The sequence below is a fragment of the Pogona vitticeps genome, chromosome 11, assembly GCF_051106095.1.
Source record: "Pogona vitticeps strain Pit_001003342236 chromosome 11, PviZW2.1, whole genome shotgun sequence".
Classification (NCBI taxonomy): Eukaryota; Metazoa; Chordata; class Lepidosauria; order Squamata; family Agamidae; genus Pogona; species Pogona vitticeps.
The window spans coordinates 17,535,527-17,552,901 of NC_135793.1; the positions used below are offsets into that span (position 1 = coordinate 17,535,527).

At 40.8% G+C, this 17,375-nt stretch overlaps 1 protein-coding gene across 6 annotated transcripts in view; it reads right to left on the minus strand.

The window, feature by feature from the left end:
* Positions 1–17,375, minus strand: part of GRIA3 (glutamate ionotropic receptor AMPA type subunit 3) — a 197,324-nt gene that overhangs the window by 87,935 nt on the left and 92,014 nt on the right. For all 6 annotated transcript variants that reach the window (XR_013538679.1, XR_013538680.1, XM_072981225.2 and 3 more), the window contains exon 4: positions 9,166–9,353. Coding sequence is in view for 4 of the 6 variants with exons in the window: in XM_072981225.2 (XP_072837326.1) it covers positions 9,166–9,353 (188 nt within the window). In the remaining 2 variants the exon portion in view is untranslated. The remainder of the gene's footprint in view (positions 1–9,165; positions 9,354–17,375) is intronic.

The window sequence follows — 17,375 nt, forward strand, 5'->3', positions numbered from 1 at the left end:
AGTTTGCTCCTTCCAGGAATATTTTCTGGTATAAGCATAATTCCTGTTTGGAAAAGCACTATTCTTAGATCATTTCTCTTCCATTTGATACTGTGTTTTTTCTTCAGTTTTGTTTGAGTTGATATAGTTCTCTATATCTCTTTCTTTTTAAATGCAGGTTGCCTTGGAAACTAATTAAGGAACATCTTGGGTTGTGAATGGAGTTTCCACCCCAATGCATGTAGATGAGAGACAGATGTAGAAATTAAGGTACCTACAAGCTGAACAGAAGGCCGGATCCTCTTTTCCAAGGTGAAGAAAAACACACGTTAGGGTCAGAAGGAAGACGTTGTCTTGTAAAACCCAGAGAAGAAGCAGATAATGGAGCTGGTGTCAGGGGCTGGTATTGCTGGGCGCCTGTTGAAACCCACAGTCCAGTAGAGGGCACTACTGCCAACCCTGGGTTTCCTAGTGTAGCCTGCCAGGCCACACATATAAACAAGAACTATGGTAAGAAGAAAATACAGCCACCTATTATCAGCTTGTCACTGTTGCGGGCTACTCTGTAGACTGGGCCCATTGGGAGAGAGAGTGCATTAATGTCAGTAGCAACATTTAAGACATGGAGCTATTCAGGAAATGAGCCCACTGTGGACAACTTGTGGAGAGGGATGGAAAAGAATTGGGACGGATTCCATGGAGGCTGGTGGTCCAATGTCAGGAGCACGGTGAATCCATGCCAGGTTCCAGTCCAAAATATTCAGGAGCTGTCCAAAGTGTTGAACTCTATCCTCAAAAGGTTATCAGCACCTGGGATAGCTCCTTCAAGGTTCAGACTAAAATGTGGAGTGGATTCACTGCTCCACTGACATTGGATCTGCCAGCTTCCACTAGTCAGAATTCTTACAAAAGCAAGTTCTCACCTGTGTCATTCTGGTCCACAAAATGAGAAACTATCTATGCTTTCTCCTCTCTGGTGAGACAGCATGATATTTTGTCAGCCCTGGCAAGAGTCTGTGTCTGTGTCAGAAAAATTTTGTTGCACAAATTGCATAGCTAAATTATGATGTCTGCTACCTCAGTACAGGGACTTTGAAACTTTAGAAGCATTGATTGGGTTGTCTATGTCTTTTGGATCAATCAGCCAGTACTTCTGAATGTCCTTTCCTCTGCAAGGAGAAAGGATGCTAATTTTAAACAGTGACATTTCATGCATGTTAAGGAAACCTTGATGGTAAAAATGTGCTTGTTTGTATTTGGCAATGGAGACAAGAGACAACTCAGGGGTTAACAAATTCTTCGCAGGCTATCTTGACATGTCAAGGGATGCTGTCTCACTGAAAATGACAAATTTAGCTGATAGATTGGCTACAATATATTCTAATAGGTCAAGTAAATGCTGGAAATGTCATTAAAAACTGGAACTTATTATCATCTCTGGTGGACTTGTGATAAAGCAAAAAATCTTTGGAACAAAATACATACATGGATTGTTAAAATAATCAAAAAGAATGTAGATTTTAGGCCAGAGCTCTTTCTGTTAGGTATATCACCAGACAGTATTGATAAACAAAATGTATATTTAATACTGCATATTTTAACAGCCACAAGGATTATATTTGCACAGTACTGGAAAAATGAAGAAACACCTACAGATCAAGAAATAATCAAAAAGATATTGGACTGCGCCGAAATGGATAGACTAACACTGAAAATCAAGGGGAAAGAAGATACAAAATATAATTAAACATGGGACTTGTTCTATCAATGGTTAGAAGGATGTTGTATAGATTAGGAGCGTAATGTGTATTGTAGTTGTTTTAACAAATGATTATAAGCTATACCCAGGTGGCACGATGTTAAATCAGCATGGATGGATTTTATAAATTATAATGATAATAAAACAAAAATTAAAAAAAGAGAGAAAATGACAAATTTAGCAAGGCTTCTTCACAGCCCTGGACTTAACAGTTTAAAAACATAACAAAACACAACGACCTGATTTTGTAACTCCTGGTGGTGCTTATGTAAGATTTGCATAATATGCTTTGGCTAATTGCAGCTAATTGAGGAGGTGCTGCGGAGCACCTCAGTTGCACAATTGAGTGCATGATCATGTGTGGACCTGACCTTGTTACTTTATTACCACTACCCATTGTCTTCTCCGTGTGGTCCTCATCACTAGAGAAAGTGAGAACAAGACATGCAAATGTTTTTTCTTATTATTATTATTATTATTATTATTATTATTCCTGTTTAGGGATGGGCACAAACGGGTGGTTCAGCAATTCGGTGTGGTTTGTTTACTGGCTGCACAGCTGATCCACAGTTCAATGCCTTGCCCCTCTAGTGGGTGCCCACTAGGCAGCAGCACCTGGAGGAGATTGGGCAGGATCCTGCTGTTGAGTGGCGGCCTGATGAAGGGGGTGGGGCACTGAACGGCGGATCAGCTGTGCGGCCGGTAAACAAACGATGCTGAATCACCAAATGGCTGGTTTGTGCCCATCTCTATTCATGTTCGCTAAATAGGGAGCACCAGCCAGCCAGAGGGGTAAGATGGACCAGAAACTGCCAAGATGGCCCTTTCTTGAATGGTGGACTTCGGTCCATGGCCAGCGTGCCTGCTCCCTTTGCCACTGGCAGATCCTTCATAGGTTTTTCCACCCTAGTGCCAAAGCCACCATTTTCTTATTAATCTCAAAATCACATCTGAAAAGGTCAAGAAAATGTCCTGCATGCCCTCTGAAAGGAACTTGGCTAAGCACGCTTTCCATTGCATTTAAAAGAAAGAACAAATGAACCAAAGAAAAAGAATGACTTTGAGCAATTTGACCAACAGATGGGAAACATGGAATTTATATTCTCTACAGTGGTTGCTTAGATATTGTTTGGTGAATGCTTTTATTTAATCCTAAAATTGCCTCTCAGCCTAACCTTTAAGATTGCATTTGAAAAGCAGCTTCTTCTCAATAAATACAACACAGAGTCTCTGGAATAAGTAAACTCTTTGCAGTGTTTCAACATTTTGATCTTGAACAGGCTCTTCCTTAATTCTCTTTTGGGGATTTGAGTCTAAATGGACAGAAAGGCACTCTGGCTTGAAATAAGATGTGTTAACCTCTCACCAAAAGCAAAGCCATTCCCCCCTCCTCAGACCTGAATTATTGGCTCTTAAAAGTATATAGCAGCCTGCTGAAAAGACTTCCAGAATGAAATTGCTCTCAGCTCCAGGAAAATAAAGTTATTTTATGTTCTACCAAAGGAAGGAGAAATAGGTGACAAGAATGACACAAAGAAAAAAATAAAGGTGGAGAAAAAGGTTTTGTATCTTTGGCCACAATTAGTTTGTGGGACCACAGAATCACCTTGGTCTCCATCTAACTGAGACAATGGCCAGAATCCTACTGGTGTTTTCATCAGGTACGTGTGATCTGCTGTGGCCAGTTGATAAGATATGAGATGTCCAGTCACACTGCTAAATGAAACAACATATATACCAGTAACTCTGCACTGAGTCAGTGAGCCTGGTCCCAGGGTAGGAGAAGCAAGAAGAGGGGCACAGGTAAGTCAGCAACACAATAAAATTTATTTTTCTTCTCTTCCTGAATCACTCCCTCTGAGATTTACTGTATTTTTCCGTGTATAAGACTATACTTTTGTTTAAAATCCTTAGACAAAAAATTGAGGGTCGTCTTATACATGGAAGTAAGCTGAAGAGAGAACAAAACAAGTGGAGGGGAAAGGAGGGATCAAAGTGATCCTGCAGCACTTTGATCCCTTTCCCCTGCACTTGCTAAGACCCACTTAGATTTCTTAATTTTGGATTAGAAAAGTGGTGGGTGTCTTATACATGGGGCCATCTTATACACAGAAAAATACGGTATCTCTCCAATAAGAAATGCCGTGAAACAAAGTGGCTCCTTGAGAGCCAGTACCCCAGTGGCACATCTTCCCAAATTTTACAGATGATAATAAGGAGGTGCTACAAACCTAGGATAAAATTCCTAACAAGTAAGTGGGTTGCATGCACAGCTATGTTAGAATGGCTTTGGGAAATCATGGCCATCCAGATATTGCTGACCTGCAACTTCTATCAGCCTTAACCAATGGTGAAGGGTGATTCAAGCTGGAAGCCAATGACATCTGGATCAAAGCTTCGAAAAAGTTAGTCTTTCTCGATGATGGCTTCCAGAATCTTCCAGCCAGCATGGAAGAGGGATGAGGAAATTACTCAGCAGTCTTCTTATCAGTGGATGCTGGTGTAGCAAAGCCCTGGAATTGGGCATAGTGGGGTAGAAAGTTCTGGATCTGATGGATGCAAAGGCCATTCTGATTCTATGAACCTGGGTCAGCTATGCCAGCCTGGAGTTAGTACAGAGATTTACTCTGATTCCTCTTAATGGGGGAGATAGAATTCATTAGGGAGATGAACTAAACAATGTCACCAAATTTCAGCCACCTGCTATATATAGTCTTCCCATCACCGTTGAGCCTCTTTTTTTTTTTAAATCATCATCAACCACAAAATGAGATGGCTAGAACAAGCACTATCCTTTCAAATAGGTCGCTTTTAGTCATTGAGATTTTTTTGGTCCAGGCCAAATTGATGTATCTGGATTAAAGAAAGTATCCTGCTAATTTCCAGAAAACAATGATGTCTAGCAGTACAAATGATGTCTTCTGGTTGTCCGTTGGTTGTGAGGAAAGTATTTAGTAGACTGAGAGACTACAAGCCTTGTACGCTAAACCCCAAACCTATTGCTAACTGCATTCCCATGGATACAGAAATATCCCAGAATTCACTTAGCATACACTCAGTGTGTGTGTGTGTGTGTGTGTGTGTGTGTGTGTGTGTGTTAACCAGGTGAATAAAAGTTGAAATAACTCCCATCATTTCTTATGGTAATGACTTTGAGTGACAAGTTCATATGTTGTGTGGAGAATTAGATCATTTTGTGACTTTAAGTCCTGCAAACCCACCCACTCCTTCCACTTGCCTTCTCTGCCTTACACAGAATGGTCCATCCATGATGAAGGAAGATATTATCTCCACCCTTAAGTTAATGAGTTGAAATTAGTGGGACTCAGTCATGACCAACTTTTTTACACTGATTTTAGTGGGATCTAATGGGGTTTGGGTCCAAACCAAGTATGTTGAATTTGAATCACATCATGGCTAATTCACATTTTCTTACTGTGACGATTGCCCCACGTCACTCCTGTCACTCATATTCAGGATCTCATTTGCATGAGCCTATAAGAGGAGTGGAGGGGCAGAGTCAGCGGATATAAGGAGGTTTGGCAGAAGAGATGAGGAGAGATAGTAAAGAGCCTTCAGTTAAATTGCAATACTGCAGTCAAAACTCTGCTCATTGAGTTCAAACTCAATGGGTTCAGATAGTTGGCTCAAGGTTAACTCAGCCTTCCATCCTTCTGAGCTTAGTAAATTGCTGATATGTGTGTTTGTCAATGTGTAGCCTAATTAAAAAAATTGTAAACTGTCCAGAGAATGCTTTAAGCACTATAGAGTGGTATATAAGCAGCACACGTTCCTTTTTTGATAGTAGTTGGCCTCCAGGAATGCCTGAAGGGCCACACGCTGGCCAAGTGGCTCTAGTCAATGGAAGTTAGGCCTTCGTTAATGTGGTAGTGGATAAACATGGCTGCTTTTTTGGAAATACTATAGTTATGAATGTGTAGCTTTGAGAGCCAGATGAACCCCTGAAGTCCTTTCTTTTAAGAGAAAATCTAATATTCTTTTATAGAGAATATTTTTCTTTGGAAATGTGCAGAGAGTGACATTTTAGGTATAGGATATTTGAGATTTTCCCTGGGCCTAATGGGGACATCCTTGTGACATCACGTTCTTGGGCCAAAGATGCCCCACTTCTAAGTTACTTATTTGTCTATCTGTTAAACTTATATCACATCTTTCCTACAATCAGCTCAAAGTGGCATATACGTTTCTTCCCATTTCCACTTTATCTTCAGAACAACCGTGTGAGATAAATCTTATTTGGAGACTCTGACCGGCCCAAGATGAGTGTGACAGCCAAGGAGCATTTGAACACTTCTCTCCTGAGTCCTAAGCCAGCGCTATAACCCCCACAACACACTGGCTCTTATTTAACACATTAGGTTTTCGCCTTTTAAAATGATAATTGTTCTCCCAAATCATTTGGGGGCTTCCTGTGCTGTATAAAATAAAAATCATTGTGTGTCATCGAGCTGATCCCGACTTAAAGCAATCCTTTTCAATGTTTTCTAGGCGAAGAGTACCTAGAAGTGATTTACCCTTCCTTTCTTCTGGGGGTGCCCTGGGACTGCGCAGCTTGCCCAAGGCTACACAGGCTGTCTCTTCTCCCAGGAGGTATAGCGGGAAAGTGAATTTCCAACCTCTGGATCTGCAGCCAGATACTTAAATCACCGAGTTATCAACTAGCCTGTGCTGTATACGTGGGTTAAGTTCATAACTATCCATCTGGATTCTGACTATATTCTATGCTCAGGATTGTTCCTCTAAGAAGAATGTTGTTTATTCCTCTTTGAAGAATGAGAAAAATATGGGAGAAAAACTAGCCGCCTGCTATACCACAAAAGGCTCCTGGACACTCCATAGAATATTCAGTTAGAATTAGAATGCTTAAATACAAAGAATGTTGCTTCCCCCCTTTTTTGTAAGACAATCTAATCTTCCAGCTTTGTTGCAACGTTTTCCCCAACCTTAACGTTAGCAGGATATGACCCAAGTGAGCCATTTGCCCAACTGGATTTAACTCGAGGCTTGATTGGAACTGAACGCTGTCAAAACCGATTCACGTCGGCCGCACGGCTTCCAATTTGTTTATGGTGGGGAGGCCAGCGTTGCCATCAGTCAATAACAAAAAATTGTGCTGAGAAGAATATGCTAATGTGTTGTGAGACTACAGTCCTCAGAATCTTCCAGGGAACAAAAGCCCTCCTGAACTCAGCATGACTTCTCTTCTAGAAAAATATATTTACAACGGAATGGAAAATGTTACATTTGATTTAATTCCAAGAGATAAAAATTGCTCTTAGCTGTTACTATTAATAACCAAATAGCTATTAGGTATTTAGCAACATCAGCCTGCCTAGTACTTCACAAGAGAGTTATTTCCCTACCTAGATGTTTATAATATTTAAGTTATATATAAATAATTTCAATTCAGGGACTTTTAAGTTGTCAGAAAGCCAGCTTTTTGTGTGTGAAAAGGCTCATATGAACACGCCAGTAGTTTCTTCTATCTATTTTAAAGAAAACAAACATAACACGCACGTGTAGCTCAGCTGCTAGTGATGGGTAGATAGCCAAATAAGATTACTAAGATACAAGAGGGAAGCGTCATAAGGCTTGAGAGAAGCCCAGGTTTTATAGACTCAGGAATGATATTTTGGAAATAAAAAGCTAAAGAGGAAAATCCCTGACAAAACAACCAAAGAAGGACAGAACATACTCAGTGGCCACTTAATATTTGGGGTGTGTTGGTGGAGAGGGAATGAAAAGGAGTATCAAGGGAGTGGACGTGGTTGGTGGGTTATATATTATATTCTACATAAACACGCATAAATCAATATAATGTTAGGTACAATAGTCTTGATCTACACATTCTGCAGGGAATGTGCACTTGGAGACAATTCATGCCGAGATGCTAACAACACAGGTTAGGCCAGTGGTTCTTAACCTTGGGTTACTCAGGTGTTTTTGGACTGCACCTCCCAGAAGTCTTCACCACCAGCTGTGCTGGCTGAGGTTTCTGGGAGTTGCAGTTCAAAAACACCTGAGTAACCTAAGGTTAAGAACCACTGGGTTAGGCCATCAGATCAGGCAGTCTCAGGCTGGTATCTGTGACAGAGACCCAAGGTGCGACACACAGCCTGCTTTCATGTACTGTAGGACCTGTCCCTTGATGAAGACGTTCTCATGGGTTAAGGACACAGTCTGAATAAAGTAGATCCTCTGAGGACCTATTTGAAACCCTGGTCCAGGAAGAGTTGGGCCTTCTAGGAGTGATGTGTGATCTACCCCATTCAGGGAAAGAGGACTTTTCAGCAGAATCCAAATCCAAATCAAGACCTCAGGAATGGCCATGCAGAATGACCATTCTGGCCAGAGTGTGGGAGAGAATATCTCGGGGGACTCCACATGTAGTAACTTCTGTTCCTCTATTGCTGTGCCCTAGGATAGGAGCCAGCACTGACTGTAGCTGGAAGGTGTTGCTGCTGGAAGCAATATATCTGTGCCTGACATTTCTTAGCTCCTTATGTTGGTGACATACCTACTACATTTGTCCGTCATGGCATCAGATCTTAACCTGATGCCAGACTTTGCATCTTACTTCTCTCCCTTTTACTCAACCAGCAGTCTTGTAGGACTTGACCTATTGTGATCCTGACTTTGTTCCTTCAACTCTACATTCCTTGTTTGCTGACTCTTTATATAATGTGACTTTGCCTTTCCTGGGAATTGACTTGTGGCTACTCATTATTTACTCTGTGATTCTGTCTTGGACTCCTCCAGCTTACTTTGGAATTAGGCCAGGCCATTGCCCGTTTTTCAGACCGGGGTACATGGAAGAGAAGAGGCAAACCTTGCTTGCATCTAAACAACGTATACACCACAACAAAAAACAAAAACAAAGCAAAGGATAATCCTTGGAGAACTTTGAGATTGGCCTTCACTATGTCAAATAATGCATAGGCCCCAAGAAGAAGAAGAAGAAAGAAAGAAAGAAAGAAAGAAAGAAAGAAAGAAAGAAAGAAAGAAAGAAAGAAAGAAAGAAAGAAAGAGAACGGAAGGAAGGAAGGAAGGAAGGAAGGAAGGAAGGAAGGAAGGAAGGAAGGAAGGAAGGAAGGAAGGAAGGAAGGAAGGAAGGAGAGATGGGTCTGTTCACTCATCTGAATGCATAATGATATTGCTGTATGCTCCATGCTAAAAACCTCCTTCTGCCCCTTTTGGACTAGAACTCCCACACTAGCTGAGGCACTCTGGGAGTTATGATGAAGAGTATTTAAAAAGGAACTTCTCAAGCTCTGGCAATCCCCAGTAGAAGATCTGACAGCCACACCCTCAGCTAGCACGTCCTGTAGCCAGTACTCATCATCTCTAGTTCTATGATGTAATGTTATGTGCATCGCTGAAAACAAAGTTGCTTGCCCACCACAGACCTGTTCCAAAATGGTGTTTATTCTTTCTACTTCACAGTCGATCAGGTATCTTTTTTCCTGGCGCTTGTCCATTTCCTCAATGATTGCCTTAAACTCCTGAACATCCTTTATGCTTCCCATGGATCGAGCCGTCACCTGCCAATTATTCTGTACAGCGGCTTCCATAATTGCTTGCAAAATGGAGAATCCTAGAGAGAAAGGAAAGGAGAGAGGTTAGTGTCAACATAAAAACCAAAAACAACTATCCACATCAGTTAGTAACCACAGAAGTCTCTTGTGTACAGGAGAAATCCAGTTATCATTACCGTCCTGCTTACAGTAATTCATTTGGTTTGGCAGAGTTGTTTAGATATAAAGATTGACCATAAAACATTGGATAAATATCTTTAAAGTTTCCACAACCCTTCCTATTGTACTGAAAGCCCCTAACACACTCCCAATCAGTGGATCAGGATCCAGAAGGAAAACATAGCTCCACACCTAAAAATGGGGTCAGTAAACAGGGGAAGGAAGAGGTGAGATCACACCTTCTAGTCCCTTCCAGGTCCTTTTGTGCATTTAGTGGAAGGCACAGCGTCATGATGGAAAGTGCAAAATTCATAGGTGACACGCAGTTTACCAAGGATCCTAGGTAGGATGTGTAGACTCCCCAGAGCCTTTCCTTGCAAAACAAAATCAACCATACCTTAGAAGACTCCGGGCAGCATGATTCTCAATTTTACAACAATTTTTACACCTTTTGGGGCCCCTGAAATGGTCTTTAGTCAAAACTAGGGCGTGCAACAGCTCCCAATCCACTCTGCACCAGAATAGAGGGGAAACAATTCAAAGGTGACTTGCCCCATGTCCTTTAGGAAACATTCAAACCTGCTGCATGGTTGACATGACCTCTGTGTTTCTGGATCTCTCGGTTGTTTGTTTGTTTAATAAAATCCATCCCTGAAAATGGGGTGGGAACACAAAAAGGTATAATGCGGAAGGGCTACGCAGTGCCCTAATGGCGTGACCTATTCACTCAAGGCCCATACAGCAATAATTCTTTCACAATCTCACACACAGAGAGGATCAATCCTAATATAGAAACAATATTTCAGTAAAGTTTATTAAGCTAAGCTGAGTGAGAGAACAAAGAAAAATATATTCTTGAACATGAATACACCCTCGCACACAATGGTGGTCTCAGTCTGAACCCTCTCTAGTGCTTCAGTCTTGCTGTTATCCCCTGTTTCCACAAGGAGTTTAGTTTACTGTATTAGGTTTAATTTTATTTTCCTCCATACAGACTGCTCACTGTCTTCTGAAACTTAAACATGGCAAATGAGTTGTGAAGAATCTATCTCAGTGTTGTTCCACCCTGGAGAGATAAAACATCTCTTTGCTCCGCCCTGCTGCTGCCCCGCAATTCTCAAACACCTCTAATTAAATCAAATTTTTGCTCAGTTGTCCAATTAGTGCACACGTCAAATCAAAACTGGAAGTGACTTTGTATATGGCATACTGGAAACTGAAAACATAGAGTGGGTATCCCTTATTTATTCCCCAAATCCCTTCTGGGAAATGAATGGATTTGCATCTGTTATTCAGCTAAAATTATTAAATTAAATTAAAACTATTAAATTAAATTATTAAAATTATTAAACTAAAATAATTTTAGTTTAAGAGAGCCAGCAGCAGTTTGCTCAACTCTAGTTTGAACTACTGTAGTTCTACGCACCTTTTCAATGTCTGGAAGATTACAAAAGAATTCAATGCCAGTGATGCTTCATGTGAATCTTCTCTCCCTCCCCACCTTTGTTTTGTTGTCAACATTTTTTTTTAAATTTTGAAATTACAAAGAGTATGAAAAATAAAATGGCATCAATGTCTCTGGGCAAACATCCGGTGCAAGGATTGTGACCTATTAATACCAGAGGTACAAATAACAGAATCAATTGCCCTGACCCTAGTCCTAGACCTAATTCTGGAGTGCCTTTTTTATTTTTTAAGCCAGCAGTGGTTATGCCACAGCACATGCATCACAAGCAGAAGATTCAGATCCAGTCTTTTGCATTTCCTCTTAAAACAAGGACGGGAGATGTTTGGCCCTCCAATTGGTTGTTGGACTGCAGCTGCCAATGGGGTTGATGGAGGCTGCGCTCCAGCTGGAGGGCCACACTTTGTCCATTTCAGAGTTAAAAGCATCTGGCAGCATATCTTGGGAGGGAACTCTGCTTAAGACCCTGAGAAGCACTACGCATACGATCTGGCTGAAACCCTGTTTGCTTAGCAAAGTAAGTCAATGCCTCCTCCGCAAAACAGAAGTGCTTAGTTCCGTTTCCTTTTTCTCAACAAGATAAAGGAAAGGATGCCAAGACTCACTGGAAGCCAGAGCCTTTAGATTCCAAGACCTGAGCAGGGCTCTTAATGCTAATACATTTTGGAGATCATTAACTCACAAGTAAAGGTAAAGGTTCCCCTTGACATTTAGTCCAGTCGTGTCCAACTCTAGGGGGCGGTGCTCATCCCCTTTTCCAAGCCATAGAGCCGGTGTTTTTCCGTGGTCACATGGCCAGCGCGACTAGACATGGAACGCCATGACCTTCCCACCAATGTGGTACCTATTTATCTACTCGCATTTACATGATTTTGAACTGCTAGGTTGGCAGGAGCTTGGACAAAGCGACGGGAGCTCACTCAATTGCCTGGATTTGATCGGAACTCACTCCATCACGTGGATTCGATCTTACGTTAATTCATATATTAATTCATACGTTGCTGTCAATCAGAAGTGGTTTACAGGCTCATAATATTGGCAATGGGCAGGAAAAATGTGTGGTGGTTGTTTTTAAAGAATATCCATTCCTTCTTTAAGATTATTATTTACAGTTTAACAAGGTAGCTGCTTCTGTCACATGACTTAAATCTCGGAATTTGGATTAATGATTCTGTGTGGGGTTTTCAACCCTGTCTGATCAAGAAGCTCAATGAGAGTAGATTAATTGGATCAGTGAGATTTATGTAAGTGTTGACTAACTATCAATAGATCCAGTTTGGTGGATTCAGTCTTGTCTGGACTACTGACTGGCTTTATGTACCAGTCACTTCTGCTTTGAGTTTGGCTACTGGTATAGCCCCTAATTACTCAATATGTTGTAGTGGATAGAGTGATGGACTAGAACTCAGGAGACCCACATTCAAATCCTTGCACAGCCATGGAAGCTCACGGAGTGGGGGGGATGGAAGTGGTAGAAAATGTTTCCTAGCTATCTTACTTATCTTGAAAGCCCTATTAGGGTTACTGTAAGTTCAAGCCAACTTGGCAAGACATTACAAAGGTCCCTGAAAGGTCTTGAGATGTGAAGAACCATCTCCAAAGCTTGCTCATTCTAGCTGAATGTACAGCTGACCACCTCCAGCACAAGAGGTGACTTTAGTCTTGGGTTTCAAACCTTCAGGACTAAACAGAGCAGAACCAGGAGTGCTTGGGAGATATCGACTGGACCACAATTATCACATCCTGAATCTCTGCATAAAAGGGAACTACCAATTAAATATTGGTTGCAATCATTCAAGGCATGTAATGTGGAGATGCAATTTTACTGGTAGTCCTTTTAAAAAAAATCTGTATAAAAATGGTAGAATGTAATCATACTAAATAACTCTTTTGAAACTCACATTAAGGTAATAGCAATGCATTTGGTGGTTTTCAACAGAGCAGGAAGGCAGCATGAAATGAACAAAGAGAGGCACAGTTGGAAATGTATGCTTGCAAGTGGGCAATTCATTTTTTTGTGAATGACTAGGACTGGGAGATAGATGGACTTGGAAAAGACCACTGAGAGCCAATTGTAGAGCAGCTGGAGACTAATCTCTTCCTTGAAGACTATCTGTATGGGAGCTTATATGTTTTGGGGAGGAGGTGCAGCTTTGAATTGCTTTGGTGTCTTACTTAATGACTCAACACATAGCTTTATTCAAGGAGCATCATGTATATTAATCAGCTTCTCAAAATCATGTTTCTCCCCTGTGCAAGAGGGAAGTAGCGAAACGCTTTGGAGACAACTCCAGGTATGCAGGAGTTAAAAAAAACTTTACAGGAACAGAAACTTAATAGGGGAGGGAAGGAAAACGTCCATAGAGCTCACTGAACAGCAAGAATGCTCGGGGATCATGGATTATTAACTTTGCTTAGTTCTTTCTCCCAGGTAAGAATGAAAAAATTCCAAACTTTTCCTTAGGTTAGGTAAGGCTGTAAGACTGTTTTCATGCATTTTTCATGTTTTGAGAATTCTTTCTGAAAAATCCACTGACTCCATTTTGCAAAAAATCTTGAATTTTTAAGCAATATGTTTTGTGCAAAAATATGCCAACTTTTAAAACACAACTTGTGACTCTTTTTTTTTTTTTTTTGCAAATGGTGCTGCCTGACAAAAACAGCACTGATCTTTTCACCCTCATGCAAAAGAAATATTTTCTCCTGTGGAACATGGTCATGTATGCAGGCACCTATTCCTTCTTGCAAATATTTGTTTCATAGTGCATGTGTTTTTGTGGACTTTTGAAGAATATACACATTTTGTAACAAATTTTCTAATCAAATATTTTTCAATATGTTTTTCTTGAATATATGCATTTTTGCATCCCCTTTTCCTCTAATATCACAAATTTGATATTATTTTTAAAAATATTGGGTTAACTTGACAAAAAATAAAATAAGTGCAAACTCCATGCTATCACCAAGCTGGAAGCTCACATGTGTGTGTCTGTGTGTGTGTGTGTGTGTGTGTGTGTGTGTATTGAACATATTTCTGCCATATCTCTAATAGTGTCTCTCCCCATTTCGTCCACAGGGCTGGAGCTTGGTCTGACTTAGACTAGTGCAGTTGGTTGGTTGGTTGGTTGGTTGGTTGGTTGGTTGGTTGGTTGGTTGGTTGGTTGGTTGGTTGGTTGGTTGGTTGGTTGGTTGGTTGGTTGGTTGGTTGGTTGGTTGGTTGGTTGGTTGGTTGGTTGGTTCTTTGGTTCTTTGGTTCTTTGGTTGTTTGGTTGTTTGGTTGGTTGGTTGGTTGGTTGGTTGGTTGGTTGGTTGGTTGGTTGGTTGGTTGGTTGGTTGGTTGGTTGGTTGGTTGGTTGGTTGGTTGGTTGGTTGGTTGGTTCTTTGGTTCTTTGGTTGTTTGGTTGGTTGTTTGGTTGGTTGGTTGGTTGGTTGGTTGGTTGGTTGGTTGGTTGGTTGGTTGGTTGGTTGGTTGGTTGGTTGGTTGGTTGGTTGGTTGGTTGGTTGGTTGGTTGGTTGGTTGGTTGGTTGGTTGGTTGGTTGATTCTACATTTATTATAATTATTTTTTTCTAAGATTCATTTTTGGGAGGCATGCATGGTTCAGTTGTTTTGGTGGAGCAAAATGTGACAAAGCTGCATACGAATACCCCAGAATAACTTCTAAATAATTCAAGAAGAGCTCTTCAGGAAAGAAAAGGAGTGGGAAGCAGATGATGCTCACCAAGATTCAATGAGGGTGTGGCTCTTACATTTCTAGATGCTGTGTAGCCGTAGTTTAGAGTAGCTACTCTCCAGCTGAGGTAGTCTGGCTCCCTCTGTTACTCTTGGTATACCAGCAGATAATTTGTATGGTATAGGATAGCTTACAAATACATGTCTTCAAAGACCATATTGGCCATGTGATTGAAATTCTTCAGGACATCTCAATATATCATGATGGAAGATTTTCAAGCCCTGGTGAGATTCTTCACACCCAGCATGAGAGTGAAATAAAAGGCTTCCCCCCCAAAAAAAATCAAGATCTCAAAATTCTGTGGAAAATGTGCAAAAGCACACATGCAGCAAGTACAGAAGGGTTCTGGCAGCTCAAAGTGACTCAAACTCTTTAAAAGTCCATGAACCAAAGCAGCAACTGCCGTCGTTTGCCAAGATTGGCATCCATTCATTCTCACAACATGGAAATTTTTCATTGAGACTGTCAAGGTAATGGATTGGTTAATGGGCCACAAAACAAGTACTTGTGCTTCGTGTTTTAGGGTGGCATCATGCAAGAAAAGTATTAACATCATGATGCAGATAGTAATGTCAGCAATGCTTTTGCTGCTGGCTTACAGGTATTAGCCAATCAAGTTCATTCAGAGATATTTAAACTGCTGGCTGGACATGTTTGGGACTCTCTCTTTGTTTGATCCTGAATCATAAAAGGGCCCAAGAACTGCAGCAGGCAAGAAACTAAGAAAGTCTCATGATTTTGAGTAACTTAGCATCTGTCGAGATGTTTGGTTGGTTTCATTGCTAGGTTGCTTATTCAGAAATGCTAACAAATGTTTTGTTTAATTAGGGAAGAGCCCTGTGTTCTTCTTCTTCCTCTTTGTCATCCTTTTTAAAGAGCAATTTTTAACATCTGAAATCCTATTGCATAAACTTATGTCTCCACAAGCTTACGATGTCACCAGCTTGTGCAGACATACATTTATTATTTTATTATTTTATATTATTTATTAAAAGGTTCTTATTTCACTGAGTGTAGTGTACTGACCAGAGTGACAGACTAGAACTCAAGAGGATTGGGTTTGAGTCTCCACAGCCATGGAAGTTCATTGGGGTCGATTAAACCACTTCCATGGAAACTCCTATTAGGGTCACTCTAAATGAGTTCCAACTTGACAGCACATAACCACAGTTCCACCCCCTCAGGTTCTAGGGATCCCTCAAGATCCCTTTTGACCTGGAGAAGACATTGTGATCCTTGGGATGGGGGAGGTGGATGTTAAGGCCTGAAAATGACCACTGATGGTCCTGCCACTGGGATCAGGACCACCAGTGCTAATTTTTGGACACCGAAGGCTGTACCCTACTAATCCTGAGGTTCCTAAGGTCTTCTCCAGATCAGAAGGCTTCCTGAGGGAGACTTGGACCTTAGAGAGAGTGGAACAGGAAACTTTTTATTGACTGATAAAAATCTACCAATGACATCATGATCTTGCATGAGCATACATTTATGTGCAATAGGATTTCAGCCAATAAACCTTAACTCCTTCTTCACCAAGACACCCAGCCTTTCTATGACCCTTTCTGCCAGAGACGTCTCCACTTAATAAGGGAGAAAGGACAATAAGGTGACAAAGAAAAGTCTTTTAGAAACCAACATCTCCTCTCACAGGGAGAGGAGTGTCTCTTTCTTGGAGAAGAGAGTGAGACAAGGGAGGATTTACATCCTGACAATGTGAGTTGTGAATGTTCAAGAATCAGCAGGTGGCAATATTTTCAATGTTAAGGAAATTTAACGTTGGATCTGGCTCTTGTGATCCATTAATTGATCGCTGGACTAGGTTGCCTGCCCTCTATGCTCTTTGTAAAAAAGACTTCATTTCCAGACTGCTTCCCCAGTGATGCATATTTTAAATATAACTTTTAAGTAGGGCTTTTTCTGCTTCACTTAATGATGTCCTGGCTTTCATTGTTTTATGCTGCCTGAATGTTCTCAACTTCGTACGTGTGCACTTTATTGCCATACAATTAATGCGTGCTGTGCTTGGGAATACTGTCTGGTTCTCCCCTCCCCCGAGACAACTGAACATGAGGCATTTACATATGTATAGTACAATGAGCTCAGCTTTCCTTAACATCATATTTTATGAAGATGGCTGTTACGTTTGAGACACTATTACGATTCTGCTCCTCGTGCCAGAGAATAAACAGGTACACGATGCAGTTACTTAGAAGCTTATAAATGAGGCATTTGATAACTGAAAACTCAGAGAGCAATTAAAGGGAAATTTATGCCATGTTTTAATCTAAAAGAGAAAGAGGCAAAAAGCATTTTATTGCTTGTGTTTGTGTTTAATAGTATACATCTTATCCCTTAGAATTTGTTGATGCATCGGAAGTCTTTTTCCAGTGCTGTTTTTTGAAATTCTTTTTCAAACTCTTAGTAACAACATTTTTAAAAAATGCAGAAAATTTCAGAGAGAAACTTTCAGAAGCAGAGTTCAAGGTTCTTTGCCTTAATTTAGTTATGGAATAAACATGAGGCAGTTAAGGTTGCCGACTGCAATTTCATGAGGATGATGAATCTACTCCGAGTTCTTGTCAGAACATTAACGTTTCAGCTCCTTGAATAGCTCTTGTAAAGTTTGGACGAAAACCAGATTTTATTCATCACCACTGAGAATTGAGAGTCATCAGCTTTCACTGCCATGAAGTGTGTGTGTGTGTGTGTGTGTGTGTGTGTGTGT